This window comes from Loxodonta africana, chromosome 3 (genome assembly GCF_030014295.1).
Source record: "Loxodonta africana isolate mLoxAfr1 chromosome 3, mLoxAfr1.hap2, whole genome shotgun sequence".
NCBI lineage: Eukaryota > Metazoa > Chordata > Mammalia > Proboscidea > Elephantidae > Loxodonta > Loxodonta africana.
Window position 1 is genome coordinate 60980151 of NC_087344.1, and position 20307 is coordinate 61000457.

General features: G+C 49.2%; 1 protein-coding gene across 3 annotated transcripts in view; it reads left to right on the forward strand.

Annotated features, from left to right (window-relative positions):
• Positions 1–20307, forward strand: part of MAN1C1 (mannosidase alpha class 1C member 1) — a 174844-nt gene that overhangs the window by 119698 nt on the left and 34839 nt on the right. For all 3 annotated transcript variants that reach the window (XM_064281496.1, XM_064281497.1, XM_003415400.4), the window contains exons 3-5: positions 7118–7233; positions 10233–10313; positions 19532–19626. In XM_064281496.1, coding sequence (XP_064137566.1) covers positions 7118–7233; positions 10233–10313; positions 19532–19626 — 292 coding nt within the window. The remainder of the gene's footprint in view (positions 1–7117; positions 7234–10232; positions 10314–19531; positions 19627–20307) is intronic.

Sequence of the window (20307 nt, forward strand, 5' to 3'; positions counted from 1 at the left end):
TGCAGGAGAGTCCAAAGGACGTGTTCTGCTCCCAGCACTGCTTTCTTGGTGGTATGAGGTCCCCCCTGTCTCTCTGCTTGCTTCTGTTTTATATCTCAAAAGACATTGACTTAAGACACAACCTAATCTTGTAGGTTGAGCCCTAACTCGTTAACATAATAACTGCCGCTAATCCTGCCTCACTAACATCAGAGGTAGGATTTACAACACAGAGAAAAATCACATCAGATGACAAAATGGTGGACAGTCACACAATACTGGGAAACATGGCCTAGCCAAGTTGTTACACATTTTTGGGGGGCACAGGTCAGTCCATAATCGGGAAGGTGCAATTTTAGCAGAGCGATCTGAAGTGCCAAAGCCTAAGCAGGGAGCCGGCTTGAAGGGTTCAAGGAGCAGCGAGCGGTTGGAGTGGAGGAAGTGAGGCAGGGTTCGGGGGGAATGGGAGAAGGGGCAGAGAGGAAGCCAGGGGGTCTTGTCAGTGACTGTGAGGACTTCACCTTTTCAATGGGAGTCACACGGGAGTCATGCAGATTTTGGAGCAGAGGAGTGGCATGACCTAACTTGCATTCTTAAAGGACCCCTCTGGCTGCTATGTTGAGGACAGACTGGGGAGGGCAAAGAGGGTAGAAGCCAAGGGGGCAGGTAGGAGGCCCTTGTAACACTCCAAGAGAGAGAGGAAGGCGACTGGACCAAAGGAGGTGATGTGACATGGGCAGAGTCTGGGAATCTTGTGAAGGTGGAGTCAATAGGATTTGCTGTAGAACTGGATGTAGGAGTGGGAGGCAGGACTGAATCAAGGGCTTGGGGCCATAGCCACTGGGAGGAGGGAGTCAGCATTTATCAAGAGGGGAAGACTGTGGAACAGGTTTGGAGGGAGTAGTAGGATTTGCTTTTACCACTTACTGTCAAGTCCGTTTCAGCTCATGCAAGTTAAGCATGAGATGCCTGTGGGACTTCCAAGTGGAAATGTGAGGAGGGAGTTGGACATGTGAGTCTGGGGCTCAGGGGCAAAGTTCAGGCTGAAAACTTAAATGTGGGGATCATCAGAATGTGGATGGGGTTTAAAGCTGTGAGATCAGATGGAATCACTAAGAAAAAGAATGAGGACGGAGAAGAAAAGAAGTTCAGAGGCTGAGCTCTGGGGTACCCCAGTCTTTAGAGGTTGGGGAAATGAGGAGAAACCAGCAAAGGAGACTGGGAAGAAGGAATCACAGGGTTAGAAGGAGGAGCAAGATGAACGGTGGCATCCTGAACGCCAGGATCTAGCACAGAGCAACTGTGATGCCAGGGACGGACCAGGATCTAGCATGGAACAACCATGCTAGATCCTGGTCCATCCTAGCATGGAGCAATCATGATGCCAGGGATGGACCAAGATCCAGCATGGTGCAACCATGATGCCAGGGACAAACCAGGATCCACCACAGAGCAACCATGATGCCACGGATGGACCAAGATCCAGCACGGAGCAACTATGATGCCAGGAACAGACCAGGATCCACCACAGAGCAACCATGATGCCGGGGATGGACCAGAATCCAGCACAGAGCAACCATGATGCCAGGGATGGACCAGAATCCAGCACAGAGCAACCATGATGCCAGGGACAGACCAAGATCCACCACAGAGCAACCATGATGCCAGGGACAGACCAAGATCCACCACAGAGCAACCATGATGCCAGGAACAGACCAGGATCCACCACAGAGCAACTACGATGCCAGGGATGGACCAGCCTGGCTTCCTGCCTTCGTGCGGCAGCCATGTCTTCAATATGGGGACAACTCTGAGTAGGCTGGATCCCCTTCTATTATGGAGGGAACAGGGACAAGTAAATTGATGACCCCCTTATAGTGATAACGAGGGAGGCGGCTTTCCACTGGAGATGGAGGTGCGCACAGTGCAGACATGCAAGGGCTCCAAGCAGGAGGCATCAGGCTGGACACCTAAGGGTGAGACTTCATGCAGACTGTGGGGTGCAGATCAGCGTGGCTTCCTAGGGGAGGGAGCATGTGAGATGGGCTGTAGATGTCCACTGACGCAGGTAGAATCGGTTGGGGGGAGAGCAATTCCCAACACAGTTTGATGAAGTTGAAAAAGTGGGGTGTGTGAGGAGGCCGCAGGGAATAGCAAGTGGCCCATTTGGGTTGGGGGAACCTGGCCATTGGGGTTCGTTGTAGACAAGGCTGAGAAGTTTGGGGTGGGGGCAGGATAGGCAGTGGGCAACCCTTGTCCTCAAGGAGCTCCCCGTCTAGTGAGAGAGTGAGACAAAGCCCCACAGTGCAGGAGGAGCGATGGGTGCCTGAGCGAGAGGCCCAAGAAAGTGCTGTGGGCACCTTTTGGGCAGGGGGAGGTTACTTACAGCTGGTGGAATCAGGGAAGGCTGCCAGTGGGAAGTGGACCTTGAAGAATGTGTAGACTTGGAACATGCTGAGAGGCGGGCTTGGCAGAGGAGACCACATGTTCAGAAGCATGGAGGCAGGGGAGTACAACATGTGTCAGGCAGCAGAGCTTGATGGGAGATGAGATTAACAATCTCCTTCGGGACAGACCCAAAAGGCTTCACAAGCCTTATTGCACGGGTACTGGGGAGCCATTGTAGGTTCCCGAGCTGGGAAGGGACATAGTTGAAGCTGGTTCTAGGAAGACAGGTCAGGCAACAGTGTACAGGGTGAATCAGAGGAGAAGGGGTCCTGGAGGCAGTAAGACCCTTTTGGAGTCAGATGCATGTTAGGTCAGGATATTGATGGCCTTAGCGACAGATAGGACCCATGTGTCATTTTCTTTGAAGTTGGGCCAAGAGTTGCATAAGCTGCAGCCTCATGCCCGCACTGCCTAAGAGCAATATCACAGGCCTTGCTGACCTTCAGGAGCACCACAAGACCTTACCAGCCCAGAGGCCTTAGCAGAGCGACCAGTCAGGGGTGATGAGGGCCACACATTCCCGCTTCTTTTTATTGGGCTGAGTTCACATGTGTCAACTTCTTTCCATCCACTGCTCCATTCAGTCCTCCCAGCAGCCTAATGAGATAGGTCTTACTGTTATCCCCATCTTACAGATGAGGAAAATGAGGCTCAAGAGGCAAAGTGACTCACCCCAGCACACAACTGAAAAGGGAGCTAAGATTCAAACCCACATCTCCCTGCCACCAAAGCCAGTCGAAGAGCAGAACAGCAGGATGGAGCGACCATTACCCCTCAAAGGGAAGGAGCAAGAGAGCCTCCCATACCTCATCCCCCTCTCCCCACTCCCTGGCCAGACCAGTGTCTCTAGGTGAGCTAAGAGACCCCAGACATAAGAACAGGAAACTGATTTATCAAGTACTTACTCTGTGCCAGGCACATACAGATGCATTTATGCCAGGCAGGTGTACAATGTATTTACCATAGCTCAGAGGTCTTAACTTCATTTTACAGATGAGGACTTTGAAACTTAGGCATATGGGTTGCTGGCCCAAGCTGGGATTTGAACCTGGGGCGGTCTGATTCCAGGGCCTGCCCTGGCAAGAAGGGAGTCCTTGTGAACAGGGAGGGTACAGGTGGGAGCTGGGATAGAGCCAACCTGGAACCCGCCCCAGGCCCAGGGAGGCTTCCAAGCTGGCCGCCTGACTTTTTGTGCCCTGTTGGCTCTTTGCATATGAATGGTGGGCCTGTTTCCTGTGAAGTCATGTGTCTTCTCCCCTGGGGAGCAGCCCTGGGGAGCTGCAGGTGCTGATAGAGTTGAATTCAGGATAGGACCTTCTCTCCTGCCTAGCCTGGCCACAGGGTGACTTGTGGCCTGAAATGAAAGGCTTTCCAATAAGTGCCTTGCTGGACTGCAGCCCAGCTGTGTGGTAGGTGGGGGCCAGGGTGGGAGATCAACTGAGAGAAGGATTCAGGAACCTGAGAACAAGGGCAGGCAAATCTCTTAGCCATCTCAGCAGCGAGCCCAATTGGGAGCATTTGGGAAGGAGAATGTCCCCAGGGTTGTCACAGGGCAGAGCGGGTCACAAGGAGCCCTGGTTGCCTGCCTGGCCCAGCCAAGGTCCTTGGGCCTCTAGGCTCATGCTTGGCGCGGGGGAAGGAGGACCTGTGGGGTGAAAACACCAGGCTGCCCAGGACAGGGTGCAGAAACCAGATATTCTGGGGCACCTCACCCCTGGCCTTAAAGAATTCTCAGCTCTTCGAGCTGTAACTGATCGTAGTGGCCTCCTGCCCGCTGCAGGTTGTGAGATGGGATGGGTTAGCAATCAGATCTGAAACTGTTTGCATGGAGAATTGAGAGGCCACGCTGGGCGGTGGAAGCACTGCATGAGCCGGAGCCCGCTGCTCCTTCCTTCTCTGTCTAATCTTGGATGTACCCTATCCCCTCTCGGGGGTCCTCATCTGTGAAATGAAGGGCTTGGGTAGAGGGATTTTGAAAATCCCTCCAGCCCCTTAAAGAATCAGGACTGAGGCCCTGTGAGGGAACAGGAGTGACCCCAGCTTCGGAGCCAGGAGTGTGGACACCAGGCCCCATGCTCTGTGGCCTGAGCACCTCAACAGGGTGAGAAAGTGCCTATGAACCACACTCTAGCCCTGGATGCCTACGGGGGAAGCAGCCCCAGATAAACCCAAAAAGAATCAACTCTGTTTACTTTAGGATGTGTTTTCATACCAGTCCTTGAGTGTGGGAGGGATTCATATTCTGGAAATTCACTTCAACCCAAATACAAAAGCTATCCCAGGACCTGTGACTCAGAATTGGGGAGGCACTCCTTTTCCCCAGCATTCCTCTTCCTCCACTCTCCACTGCAAACCTTCCCTCTGGAGATGGATTCTTTAACTGCCAGCCTTATCTTTCTCCCTCCTGGTACCTCTCTCTCCCACCCATTCTATCCTGGCTGGGCCCTTCAAACCGGTTCTACCTAGCTTAGTCATGGCCAAGGAAGCGAATGCAGAACAGACCATAGTTTTTTAAATCTGGGGGAACTGGACGATAAACAGAATGGGAAAAATTATAGGTCGAAGCCCTGCTAGAGACTTAACCTCCCTTTTAGAAAATGAAAGCAGTGTACACGTTGCATAGCAACCAAATCTCTTGCCCATCGGATTTTGAGCAGAGCAGAAACAGTTGTGCCCTGCTCAAAGATGGCCGCCCACTGTGCCGCTTTGAATGTGTGTCACTCTCCACAATCCTGTCGATAGTCCAGTCTCCTGAGTCAGGCTCCTAAAAGGGCTCACTACGTGTCATCTGAGTCTCCCATTCCAGGGCTTCAACTCATAATTTTTCCCATTCCAGTTATGGTCCTGGTTTACCCAGATTTTAAAAATTCAGGTCTCTTCCAGTTTCACTTTGTCGGCCATGACTGAACCAGTTCGAACCAGTTCGAAGGCCTGACTTTATCAGACCTTGCCTGGCCTAGAGAGGTGGTTAAGTGTTTGAGTTTCAGAAGGATCTCTGCCTGCAAATTCAACACAAGTGAGCAGTTAGGGAAGCACTAATTAAGATTAGATGCTAACCCTGAATGTTGAAGGTGCCCCACAAAGCCAGTGCTTTACGCTCAAGTGGGCCTTAGCACCTGTCAGAGAACTGGTGAGAAGAGTTTCCTCTAGGGGAGGACGGGGTTATGATTCTTAATGCTTCAAGCCCTCTGCAAAAAGGACACTGAAGACACAATGACTCCTCTTGGGGCCTACACTCTGGTCCCTAAAGGAAATTGTTGCTCCCGGCAATAATTCTGTAGTTGTAAGGAATTGTTGGGAGGCAGCCATCTCTTCCAGGGAGCCCTCTGGTTGGTACCAGGCACATCTCTCCTTTCCCTCCTCCTTTCCAGTCCCCTGCACGCCAGGCCCTGATTGTGCCACATGCCCAGCGTGTGTTGTGGAAGGTGGTCGTTCTGCGCGGTTACCTCAGCCTTCACTCCCCTGACTAGATTCTGAGACCCAACAGTGGTAGCCAGTCCTCTCAGCTCACGCTGTGTATACTCACCGTCCCGGAGCAAGCCTGGCCAGGAAGTCTTGGGTTTGTGCGTTTGTTGGGTTTCTTTCCTCTAACTTTCTTTTTCTTCTTCCTCCCCCTCCAAAAAAAAAAAAAAAAAACAGGAATGCGTTTCTGATCATAAACATAATCCGGGAGTTGAAGAAGTCAGAAAGCACCTATAATCTCAGCACTCAGAGATAACTACTGGGTCACATTCTCCCAGGCTTAGTTCTGTACACACACAATTTGTTTTACAACAAAGAGATTAGACTGTGCTTTTTTTGCAATCTTCTTTTTTTTTTTTTTAACTTAGCAGATCCCATAGATAGCCCTCCAAGTAAATAAACACAGGCCTGCATCCCCCACGTGGATGACTACATAGCGTCTCATTTTGTTTGAGCCATAATTTATATAACTAATCCCCTATTAAGGAGCCCTGGTGGTGCAGTAGGAGCCCTGGTGGTGCAGTGGTTAAGTGCTCTGCTAACTGAAAGCTTGGCTGTTTGAAAGCTGCTAACTGAAAGCTTGGCTGTTGAACCCACCAACTGCTCCACGAGAGAAAGATGTGGCAGTCTGCTTACATAAAGATTGTAGCCTTGGAAACCCTATGGGCAGTTCTGCTCTGTCCTATAGGGTCGCTATGAGTTGGAATACACTTGACGGCAACAGGTGGGTTTTTCCCCCATTGTTATGGTACTGCAGTAAATATCCTCCTGGCTAACTATTTATGAACTTTTTTTTTGTTAGAATAAAGTAGAGAGTGGAATTGAAAAGTCAGAGGACTTATATGTTTTTAAAGATTTTTATAGGCCAAATGCCAGGTCACTCCCCGACCCTAGCATCACGGGAGGGTGGTGAGCACCTGACTAGCCTTGGTAGTTGACTAGCTGACTGGTACAAGAGTGGATCAAGGTCTGGGAAATGGCTCAGCCTGTGAACACGGCCTCTCCTGCCTGCTCTTTGCCACCCTGAGGAGGAAGCAGCCCATGCAGAGGATGCCGGGTCTTGGTGGCACTGGGGCACCCCTGGACTCATGCCTCGTGCCCGGGGCCAGCCGTTGCCCTAGAGCCTACCCAGGCATTTAGAATGGGTCCTGGGGATTGTGGCTTGTTTAGTGGGGATGGAGTGGATAAGAACGACCCTGGGTCACGCCTTCGGTTTTCTGTCTTGCAGGAGGGCTCAGTGGGGTGACGATCATTGATTCCCTTGACACCCTCTACCTCATGGAGCTGAAGGAGGAGTTCCAGGAAGCCAAGGCCTGGGTTGAAGAGAGTTTCCACCTGAACGTGGTGAGTCACAGGCCCCGGGGCTCCACCCTCATCCCTGAGGCCCAGATACTGCACAGCAGAGCAATCCCTGAACAGGGCTTCAGTGCTCTCAGTGTCGCATCCCCTCCTCTAAGACCAGCCTCAGACATCACCCTCCCACAACCCCCCACCACCCTGGCTGGGCCCAGAGTATTGACCAGCCTGGCCACCTTCCCTGGAAGGGAGGACAGCCATGACCTTCTTCCCAGGGTCTCAGTCGTCATTCCTCTTAGGCTTATTGCTCACACCCAGGAAGTAGGACAGAATCGATCCCATGGAACAGCAGCTGCAGGGGAAATGGCTTTGCGGACAGGAGAAGCCGGCTCATCTCCCTGGAGCTGCTCCAGCACTCTGCACAGCTCTCTTGAGATGGGGACAAGGGCACGCCTGGTTAGAGGCCTGTGGTCAGGCTTGGGATCCCCTTGGTTTTCATCCTTGTGGGCATCCCGAGTCAGGGACAGGGGCCTTGCAGAGGGGATGGTAATATGTCTTGATGTCACAAAAGCCCTGAATGCCAGACCTCACCCCCACTGATCGATCCTGGAGGTCTCAGCTCACCACAGGGGAGTGAGAAGTGGAGACAGATGACAGGGGGCAGGAGGTCACGATAAACACACCACAGGGCTCTGTCCAGGCTCCACCAGCGACAAGCCCTGAGGGAACGGGTCTGGGCTTGGTTCCTGTGGCTTGTACAAAAGTGAGGCCTATACCTCTTAGAGAGGCCAATTTGCCGGCACAGAGCCAGGCAGAGAAACACAGGGGGCGGTCTGGAAGAGCAACAGTGCAAGAGCGTTTCCCTGGAAGGCAGGAGACCCTGAGTCCTGGCTGTTCTGCACCCTTTAGAAAAGTCATTTTAAATTCCTGAGCTTTAGTTGCCTCAACTATAAGATGACAACAATGTTATTATTGTCGTTAGGTGTTGTTAGGTGCCATCAAGTTTATTCTGACTCATAGCCACTCTATAGTACAGAGTAGAACTGCCCCATAGTGTTTTCTAGGCTGTAATCTTTATAGGAGCAGATCACCAGGTCTTTTCTCCCACAGAGCTGCTGGGTGGGTTTGAACCTCCAACTTTTCGGTTAGCAGCTGACCAACTGCTTCACTTTGCACCACCAGGCTCCTCACAACAACAATAATGCCTAATTTACAGGCTTGTTGTGAGGATTAAACACAATGAGGGCTGTAAAAAGCATTTCATAACACTATAAAATCTAATACATATGTAAAATGGTATCATCCTAGTCATCCTGGTTAGTGTGGTTATTTCCATGCTTGCTGTGACTTCTGATAGTCTGTGTGAGGTGAGGAAGTTCAGAATCCGCCCATTACCTACTCAGTCGAATTGGAGAAGGCAGAGGAAGGAGAAGGAAGGGGAATATCTCCACAGGCCACCCTGTCCCCTCTGCAGACATGGCTTCTCTGGATGGAGAGGAGGTGTGAGGTGGTGGCAGAGCCAGGGGAGCCTGGGGACATTCAGGCAGGCTGGGGCAGGCTAGGGAGTGTCCTTGGAACAAGGCAAGATGGGGGCCAAACCACCTCTCTGAACTTTAGCTTTCTCATCAGACAAATGGGGAAGAGGGCACCTGTCACGCTGACACGCCTGAGCATGGTGAGGTTAAGAGCAAGTGGCTTCAAAAGGGCTTTGTCAATGATGCACATAGATGAAATATCTAGAATAGGCAGGTGTAAAGAGACCACAAGGAGCCCTGTTGGCACAGTGAATAGGGTCGCTGTGAGTTGGAATCCACTTGACAGCACACAACAGCAATATAAGGACCAAAGTTTATTAGTGGTTACCAGGGATTGGCAGGAGGGAGGGGAAAAGGGAACACTGAGTTTCTGTTAAGGGCGATGGAAAAATTTGGAAACAGATACGGGTGATGGCTAAACACCATGATGAATGTAATTAACGTCACTGAATTGTACATGCGAAGATTGTTCAATTGGCCGATGTTTTGCTACCTATGTTTTTACCACAATAAGAAAACAAGTACTTTGTCAGTGGAAAAGTTCTCCCAGGTAAAGGGACTGATATTGTTGTTATCAATAATAAAAGACCATGATGTAGGAGGCATTCACGGGGAGCACCTAGGGAAGTGAGGTAATGACAGGCCCCATATATTAAGGCCACACTAGGCACTGGGCTGCATTTTACATGCCTTTCTCCCCCTCACGTCCACCTGGTGGGAAGCCTTGTCATTCACATCTACAGAGGGAAGAAACTCTGGCAGGAAAAGGCATCCTGCTCGAAGTCCCAAAGCTGAGTTAGTGGCTCAGGTGGGATTTCAACCCAGATCTGGGCCTCAGCAAGATGCCCCGACACCCATGATTTGCAGTCCAGACTTAGGAAAGAAAATAAAGATGATTAAGGCAAGCGTGGGTGTGCCCCGAGGGCTATAGCACTGAGGGCCTGAGAAATTGCTGACTATGGTACAAGTGTCTGCCCGGCGCCGCTCCCCTCTTAGCCTGGGCCCTGCCCTGTGGGCCCCGGAGCCACCTCTGAGAACCCTCCCCATGCCCTGTGACCCCCAGGAAGGGATGCCCTGTCCTCCTGTGAAGCTGGGGGCCTCCCTGGGATGGGGACGTAGCCGGAGTAGAGGAGAACTGCCTCCTGTCAGGGTACAAGCTTCTGCCTGCAGCTCCCACACAGGTTCCTGAGCGCCTCTGAGCAGAGCCAGCACACATTTGTTCCAATGGCCTCCGGCAAGGGCTGGGGAAGGAAGGAAGCCAAGCCGGTGTTTATTCCAAATGCTGTAAATGTGCATTTGCGCCTGCCAGGCAGGTACTGATCCCTCTCACCTTTTGGTGTGAAAACTATCTGACCACTGAGGGATGCTCTGGAGCTGGGCACAGGTGTGGCCAGATGGACAGGGTATGGGATGAGGTGATCTGGTTCCAGGGGCCTGGCTGCCTTTGGGAGCCCTGCAGGCCTCTCATGAGTGTCCGCACTGTCCTCCCTTCTTCCTTCCTCTGTCCTACAGAGCGGGGAGGCATCCTTGTTTGAGGTGAACATCCGCTACATCGGAGGACTCCTCTCAGCCTTCTACCTGACCGGAGAAGAGGTGAGTAGACCCTCATGACCACAGGGTTACAACTCCTGGACTGTCCAGACTGGAAAGGGCTTTGGAGGTCATCCAGTCTCAGACCCTCATTTCACCGCCGAGAAAACAGCAGTTCAAGGGGGCAGGAGATTTGCCCAGCTACTGTGTCCCACCCAGATTTCTCAAGGGCCTGTTTTCCACCTGAAGATGCTTCCTGCTTTCTCTCTGATGCCTTGGTTCTGCTGCCCAGTGAGCAGACTATCTTCACCAAAACCAAACCAAACCCGCCACCCTCAAGTTGGTTCCGACTCATAGCGACCCAACAGGACAGAGTAGAACTGCCCCATAGGGTTTCCAATCTTCACAGAAGCAGACTGGCACAACTTTCTCCCACAGAGCGGCTGGTGGATTCAAACTGCTGACCTTCTGGTTAGCAGCTGAGCACGTAACCACTGCACCACTAGGGCTCTTTCTGTCTCCCTCAGTAGGTAGTAAATCCTCTGAGGACAGTACTGTATCCACTTGCCCTCCACTCAGCCCCTCACACAGCACCCAGCAAACGTCTGGGCTCAGTCGTGCTTGTGGAGTAACTGGGTGGTTTTCGCAATTGTTCACTCTGGGACTGATGAAGCCAAGATCATTATTTCACCATTTCCATCCCCTGGGGCCCCTCAGCTTTGTCCTACCACAGCCATCCCTTGGTCTACCCCTCTTCCTGCCTCTCCACCAGCCAGACCCCAGCTCCAGGTCTTGAGGGGCAAAACATCTGAGAGACAGAAGACCTGAGCAGTAGTAGGGTGGCTCTGTACATTGTAAGTATGAGGCCTCAGCCCCAGGTGAGCTGTGTTGGCTTCCAGGAGGAGGGTGTGGAGTGTGATGAGAAGGCAGAGCCCTGGGCCTGGAGTCAGAAAGCCTGATTTTGTTCCTCAGGCCACAAGCACCTGCCTTGCCACCTTGTTGGAGTCCCTTCACGCATCCCTGGGCCTCACTTCTTCCCCAACATGTTGTTGTTAGTTATCGTTGAGTTGGCTCCAACTAACAGCACTGCCACGTACAACAGAAAGAAATGTTGCTGGTCCTGTGCCCTCTTCATGATCATTGTTATGCTCAAGTCCATTATTGCGACCATTTTGAGTGCCTTCCAAGCTAGGGGCTTATCTTCCAACACTATATCAGAAAACATTCTGTCGTGATCCATAGGGTTTTCACTGGCTAATTTTTGGAAGTAAAAAAGGCAGCCTTTCTTCCTAGTCTTAGTCTGGAAGCTCTGGTGAAACCTGTCCACTATGGGTGACCCTGCTGGTATTTGAAATACCAGTGGCATAGCTGCCAGTATCATAACAACATGCAAGCCACCACAGTACAACAAACTGAGAGACGGGTGGTGGTCCCCAACATGGTGGTGGTCTTAATACCTCCTCAGGTCAAAGAGCTGCTGTGAAATGGGATTGGAGGAAGGGGTTTGACCCAGTCTAAACACTGTAAAACCCACAGAGCATCTCCATCCCCTCCTTGTAAGTCCATAAAAGCATAGCTGAGTACCTGGTGATAAGGTTGTCTGAGTCCCCAAAACCTGGTCGTTGGTCATTTCTACACCCTGTTACTCTGAGGTTCCTCCCTGCTCAGCATGACTCTTCTACCTCGGCCCTTTCTTTCCCTGCACTTCCCTCCCAGTCCTGTATAAATACCCAGAGCCAAATCATTATGTCTGCCCCCTATGGAGGAGCCAGGAGGTGAGGAAGGCAAGTCACAGGAAGATCCCTCCTCACCTCCACCACTGCTCTTTGAGAAAGTCATTTCCACTTCCCTTTAACTGTAAAGACGGTGCAGGGTGAAGTCGAGGGTTTAGAGGCAACAGGCATGTGCTTTATCTCTCCAATAGCTTCAGGCTTCTCTCCATCAAGCATAATCTCCTCAGCAGAGATTACTGCTTGTACCAATTTGTCCAGAAATAATCGTAGATGGGAACCCTCGGCTTTGAGCCACCCAGAGCCTGAATTTCATTTGAAAACTTCAGGACAGGAAAATGACAGATCGAGCAGAAAAAAAGGCATCCATGTTCTTCCCTGGCGTTTGCCCAGCCTCCAGCTAGTGGTTGTAGGTGGCTGTAGGTGGGATGCAGGGGCAGGGGAGGGAGGGATGCAGCTCCTAGCTCCCAGGGGTTGGTTTGAGGACCAGCAATTCAGGAATTCAGAGACAAGATGGCATCTTGTCTCTGAGGGTGTCTGTGGCTCTGAGAACTTGCTTTGAGGCCTCAATTTCCTAGAAGAGACCATCAACCTGACTTCTCAAGATGAAGACCAGACAGTGGCATGGGGACAGGTGCACTTGTGACTGGAGAAACAGATCAGAGAGCTCAAGGAGACGCCGAAGTGGTGGCTCCAAGTCCCCGGACTGGCAGGCTTGTGAGGTCACCAGAGCAGGCCCTGTCTTCCAGCCACCCCATCCTGACATCATATCTGGCATTTCTACCTGCCAGATACCATGCTGTGTGCTGTATGCACGTGTCGTGTTTGATTCTCGCAACAGCCCCACGCCCTGAATCTTATCACTAGTTTGCAGATGAGAAAACTGAGACTTGGAGAGAAGTAACTCGCTCGGGGCTGCACAGTCTCCGTGGGCTGCACTGGAATTTGCATTGCAGGATTATGACTCCCGACCCTATGGCCTTTCCACCTCATGCCTGGTTGTTGCCCTGGTTCAGCCTGGCCCCTTGTTACTGCTTGTTACCAGGGCTGGGCCACACTGGATTCAGGCCTCCCTTCTCTCTTCAAGTAGGTGCTTGTTGAGTGGGTCTTTCCATTCTTCAAATTTCCCACAAATATTCATGGAGTGAACTTTGAAGGGTGCTCTGTGCCCCTTCCTGGACTGAGGCCCTTCTTTGCTTCAGAAGGAACCTTCAGGAGAGTCACCCTGGGTAGACCAGTCTTACCGAGACTCAACTCCCATGAGAATAACAAGCATAACCACATGGCATTGCACAGCACTTCAGAGTTTATAAAGCGCATTCACTTGTATCCATCCTCTCATTTGATTTCCACAAAAGTCCTGTGAAGCAGCCAGGGCAAATGTCACTGTTCTACCGTGCAGATGAGGAAACCAAGGCTCAGAGGCAGCGCATGGTGTACCCAAGATCACACAGCTGCTACGTGGGAGGACCCAGGCCTCAGCTCTGGCTCCCAGCACAGTGCCCTTTCCGCTTCACAGAACAGAATTCTTGCTTGTTTCTCTCACCCCATTCTGGAACCACGGCCACTGCCCACTGCTTGCCGATAGCTATCTAATGCCATCTCTCTCCATGTTGGAGAGGCAGCTTGGTGTTCTAAAAAAGAACCACTTATTAGCTCCATGACCTTGGACAAGCCACTTCTCTGAGACTCAGTTTTCTCATCCTCAAAATGGGTCAACAACTTCCCTACAAGGCTGGCGCAAGGATGGAAGATCACGTAGATAAGGCACCCGGCTACACCTAGATATGACCAAGATGAACAGTGTGCCTCTATTCCCAGGGCACTAGTCCTGTCCGCGCATGCTCACCCAGCATCCTCCCAGAGGTGGCTGAGACCCTGCCATGCCAGCCTAGAGCAGTGCCTTCTCTGGGGCTTTCCAGGGACAGGAACTGGTTGGCTGGCAGAGAGGAGAAATTAAGTGGAGTTAGCTCAGAGTCCTCAGGGCAGGAGAGCGACTGAGAGCTGCCTAAGAGAACCACGCCCACCACTCAGAGTTCTCAAAGCCACAATTCAGTTTAAAGTACCAGCAACGGGTGGTTTGGGGTTTAACACCCCACCCCCAACCCCCACCCCCGCATTTCCTGCACAGCTGCCTCAGCGTGTTTTAATTGCACCCGCTGCTCAAAAAACAAACAAACCAAACCCAGTGCCGCCAACTCACAGTGACCCTGTAGGACAGAGTAGGACTGCCCCATAGAGTTTCCGAGGAGCGCCTGGCGGATTCAAACTGCCGACCCTTTGGTTAGCAGCTGTAGCACTTAACCACTACACCACCAGGGTTTCCACCCGCGGCTCAGAGAACTCAAAAAGACTGTTTTGAATCAGCTTCAGGAGGTCAGCAAACCAGGCCACCCTGACACTCCAGATGTGACAAGAAACATGTCTCCCACCTGAAGTGGTTGCTTAGGGCTGGCTCTCATCTTCTGAAAAAACAAAAAACATTTATTGTGGGCCTCTTTCTATTATAAAAATAGCACAGAAAATAGCAATAAGCCAAAAGAAAAAAATAAAAATCATCCATGAGCCCATGGTGTATCTCCTTCCCATCCTTTCCTCATGCATGCGTATGTGAATGTGTGTGTGCATGTGTGTGTGTGTGTGGAGAGAGAAAGATACACACACATATACATACATACATACATAAAAAAAAAACATATATGCTGTTGTTAGGTGCCGTCAAGTCAGTTCCAACTCATAGGGGCCCTATATACAACAGAGCAAAACCCCGCCGGGTCCTGCACCATCCTCTCAATCGTTTTTATGCTTGAGCCCATTGTTGCATCCACTGTGTCAATCCATCTCTTTGAAGGTCTTCCTCTTTTTCACTGACCCTCTACCAAGCATGATCCTTCTCCAGAGACTGATCCCTCCTGATAACATGTTTGGTTTTCTAACTCCGGGTCTTTGCACATTTCATTATAATACTTTACCTTGTCTTCTCTAGCTACCCTTTGAAATCTTCTGACTAGGAATAAAGACCTGGCGGTCTACTTCTGAAAAAATTGGATAGTGAAAAGCTTATAAATAGCAGTGGAACATTGTCTGATACAGTGCCAAAAGATGAGCCCCTCAGGTTGGAAGGCACTCAAAATACAGCTGGGAAAAAGCTGCCTCCTCAAAGTAGAGCCGACCTTAATGATGTGGATGGAGTCAAGCTTTCCGGACCTTAATTTGCAGATGTGGCATGACTTAAAATGAGAAGAAATAGCTGCAAACATCCATTAATAATTGGAACGTGAAATGTACTTAATATGAATCTAGGAAAAATTGGAAGTCATCAAAAGTGAAATGAAATGCATGAAGATTGATATCTTAGGCATTAGTGAGCAGAAATGGACTTGTATTGGCCATTTGGAATCGGACAATCATATGGTCTGTTATGCCAGGAATGACAAACTGAAGAGGAATTGCATCGCATTCATCATCAAAAAAAACACATCAAGATCTATCCTGGAGTATAACATTGCCAGTGATAGGATAATATCTATAAGCCTACAAGGAAGACCAGTTAATATGACTGTTATTCAGATTTACACACCAATCACTAAGGCCAAAGATGAAGAAATGGAAGATCTTTACCAACTTTTGCAGTCTGAAATTGATTGAACATTCAGTCAAGATGCACTGATAATTACTGGTGATAGGAATAAGAAAGTTGGAAACAAGAAAGGATCGGTAGTTGGAAAATATGGCCTTGGTGATAGAAACAACGCCGAAGGTCACATGATAGAATTTTGCAAGACCAGTGACTTCATCATTGCAGATACCTTTTTCAACAACATGAATGGCTGACTGCGGAACAGATCATCAATTGTTCATAAATAAGTTCCAGTTGAAGCTGAAGAAAATTAAAACAAGTCCACAGAAGCTAAAATATGATCTTGAGAATATCCTACCTAAATTTAGAGACCATCTCAAGAATAGATTTGACGCACTGAACATTAATGTCCAAAGTCCAGACAAGTTGTGGGATGACATCAAGGACATGATACGTGAAGAAGTTGAAAGGTCATTAAAGAGGCAGGAAAGAAAGAAAAGACCCAAAATGGATGTCAGAAGAGACTCTGAAACTTGTTCTCGAATGCAGAACAGCTAAATCGAATAGAATGATGACATGAAAGAGCTGAACAGAATTCAAAGGGTGGCTCGAGAAGACAAAGTAAAGTATTATGATGACATGTGCAAAGACCTGGAGTTAAAAAACCAAAAGGGAAGAACACCCTCAACATTTCTCAAGCTGAAAGAGCTGAAGAAAAAATTCAAGCCATGAGTTACAATATCGAAGAATGCTATGGGCAAAATATTGAACAACAGGACACATCAAAAGAAGATGGAAGGAATACACAGAGTCACTGTACCAAAAAGAATTGGTCGACATTCAGCCATTTCAGGAGGTAACATATGATCAAGAACCTGTTGTATTGAAAGAAGAAGTCCAAGCTGCACTGAAGGTATTGGCGAAAAACAAGTCTCCAGGAATTGATGGAATACCAATGGAGATGTTTCCACAAGGCAATGCAGTGCTGGAAGTGCTCACTCGTCTACGCCAAGACATTTGAAAGACAGCTACCTGGCCAACTGACTGGAAGAGATCCATATTTGTGCCCATTCCAAAGAAAAGTAATCCAGCAGAATACGGAAATTATCAAACAATATCATTAATATCGGGAGCCTTGGTGGCACAGTCGTTAAACAATTGGCTGCTAACCGAAAGATCGGCAGTTCAAATCCACCAGCCACTCCTTGGAAACCTTATGGGGTAATTCTACTCTGTCCTGTAAGGTTGCTATGAGTCGTAATCCACTCGACAGAATGGGTTTGGAGTTTTTTTAATCATTAATATCACATGCAAGTAAAATTTTGCTGAAAATGATTCAAAAGTGGTTGCAGCAATACATCAACAGGGAACTGCCAGAAATTCAAGCCAGGTTCAGAAGAGGATGTGGAATGAGGCATATCATTGTTGATGTCAGATGGACCTTGGCTGAAAGCAGAGACTACCAGAAAGATGTTTACCTGTGTTTTATTGACTATGCAAAGCCATTCAACTGTGTGGATCATAACAAATTATGAATAACATTGGAAAGAATGGGAATTCCAGAACACTTAATTGTGCTCATGTGGAACCTGTATATAGACAAAGAAGCAGTCATTTGACTAGAACAAGGAGATACTGCGTGGTTTAAATCAGGAAAGGGGTGTGTCAGGGTTGTATGCTCTCACCATACTTATTCGGTCTGTATGATGAGCAAATATTCTGAGGAGCTGGACTATGTGAAGAAGAATGGGGTATCTGGATTGGAGGAAAACTCATCAACAACCTGGAATGTGCAGATGACACAACCTCGTTTGCTCAAAATCAAGAGGGCTTGAAGCATTTACAGACGAAGATCAGACTATAATCTTTAGTATAGACTGTATCTCAACATAAAAAAGAAAACAAAAATCCTCACAACTGGACCAATAAGCAGCATCATGTTAAACAGAGAAAACATTAATGTTATCAAGGATTTCATTTCACACAATCAATACCCACAGAAGCAGCAGTGAAGAAATCAAATGATGTATTGCATTGGGAAAATCTGTTGTAACTTTAACACTTTAAGTGTTAAAAAGCAACGATGTCACACTGAAGACTGTCTTAGTCATCTAGTGCTTCTATAACAGAAATACCACAAGTGGATGGCTTTAACAAAGGGAAGTTTATTTTTTCACGGTGAAGTAGGCTAAAAGTCCAAATTCAGGGTGTCAGCTCCAAGGGAAGGCTTTCTCTCTCTGTCGGCCTTCTCATTCAATCTTCCCCCAGACTAGAAGCTTCTCTGCGCAGGATCCTGAGTCCAAAGGACGAGCTCTGCTACCAGTGCTGCTTTCTTGGTGGTACAAGGTCCCCTGTCTCTGTGCTCACTTCTTTCTTTCATATCTCAAGAGATTGCCTCAAGACACAATCCAATCTTGTAGGTTGAGTCCTGCCTCACTAACACAACTGCAGCCCATCCTCCCTCATTAACATCATAGAGGCAGGATTTACAACATACAGGAAAATCACACAATACCAGGAATCATGGCCCAGCCCAACTGATACACACGTTTTCAGGGGACATAATTCAATCCTTGACAAGGACTAAGGTGTGCCTAACCCAAGCCATGGTATTTTTCAATTGCCTCAAATACATGCGAAAGCTGGCCAATGAATAAGGAAGACCGAAGAAGAATTGATGCCTTTGAATTATGGTGTTGGTGAAGAATATTGAATATACCGTGGACTACAGAAGAACGAACAAACCTGTCTTGGAAGAAGTACAGCCAGAACACTCATTAGAAGGGAGGATGGCGAGACTTCATCTCACGTACTTTGGACGTATTATCAAAGGACATCATCCTTGGTAAAGTAAAAGTTGGCGAAAATGAAGAAGACCTTCAACAAAATGGATTGACACAGTGGCTACAACAACGGGCTCAAACATAACAATGATTGTGAGGATGGTGCAGGACAGGGCAGTGTTTCGTTCCCTTGCACGTAGAGTTGCTATGAGTCGGAACTGACTTGACGGTACCTAACAACGACGACAACAACAGAATAAATAGACATAAAATTAAATCTTTATTGTTTCCTTAGAATAAATTCCTAGGAGGGAAACTGCTGAATGAGAAGGTCACAGGCCCTTTTGAATTAATCAGACATCTCAGATGCACAGTTTAGGGGGTCACAGGCTCACCAGGATCCCTAAGACCTGGAACCTCTTTATGGTGCCCTTGGTATGCTGTGGGTGGTTTGGGATAAGTCATTCACCCTGCCTTCATACCCCATCTGTAAAATGGGAACAGTGGGCAGAATAAGAATGTCAAAGTGGAAAGACCCTTGGAAACATCAAGCCCTTCCCCTTGTTTTACATTTGGAGAAACCAGCACCCAAAGGGAGGCCATGGTCTGCAGAAAAGTACATAGAAGTCAATTTGGGTGGCAAGAACTAGAACCCAGAGTCTTGGCTCCCAGTCCAGTGCTCTTTACACTCTGCTCAAATGGCACCACTCTTTTCCCTTACACTCAGCCAGTGACATCATGGTCCCAGTGGTGTGGGCAGGCACCAACCATTGGTAAGCCCACCCCCTCTGGGCCACGCCGTCATCTGGATTTAGAGGTGTCCCTGCTGCCCTGACTGGTTTTTCCCTCAGCTTCCTAATGATCACGCTAAGCACAATCATCATCGTTAAGTAGCATCACAGTATTACCTGATTCCCATTTCTCCCAACAGCCTCTGAGGAAGGCAATGTTAGCCTCATTTTATGGACAAAGAAACCTGGGGTCAGAGAGAAGTGACTCACCTAAGGCCACACAATCAGTAGTTCAGGGAGCCATGTTCACATCCAGGCCTGTCTGACTGTCAAGCCTAATGCAGAACTACCTCCTACCCATGATCCTGGGAGTGTGCTCATTTATCCTGCCGGCAGCAGCATTTTGGAGTGGCCCATCCCATCCGATTCACAGTGCCCTGCGAACCTTCCTTTACAGGTGTTCCGAATAAAGGCCATCAAGCTGGGACAGAAACTCCTGCCTGCCTTCAACACTCCCACGGGAATCCCAAAGGGCGTTGTGAACTTCAAAAGGTAGGGTGCTGTCTTCTTTCCTGTCTGCAGCTTCAACGGCTTCTATGCCCACCATCTGCACATCTGTCTGGGTGGGGGGCTTAGGGAGGAGGCTCTGGGGACAGTTAGGCAGTCAAATCTGGTTCTTCTCAGGGTTAAGGCCACACAAGGCCTGGTCTTCCTGGGTTGGGAGGGGGAAGTTGCCCCTCCCCAGACGTCTCACAGCACTGTATTGACTCACAGCCCACCGGTTTCTCCAGCCACCCTCCCTCCCAGCCAGGGTGCAGGAGCCAGTAGGCACATCACATTCTCCATCCACGAGGAGGGCCCCGAAACTGCTGGGTGAACTCAGGAACCCTGGTCTGAGGCAGGACCTACTTCTGCTCCTGACCCCACACCCAGCCCCCAGAAGTAACTCAGTGTCAGAGCCCAGAGGGACTTCTGTGGACCTGATGCTCAGGCTCCTGCCAGGAAAACCCTAGCCAAGGCCACATAAACCAGAAACTGACCATCCCAGAACAAGAACCCAGGCCTCTGACTCTCTTTTTAATAATATTATTCATTGGAATGTCCTTCTCTATAGAAATAATAAATTCCCATTACTGATAATGTGAATTATACCAAAAATTTTAAATAAGACCCCAAAAATCATGTGTGGTTCTACTAGCCAAAGAAACCATCAGTAATATTTCTTTCTTGCAG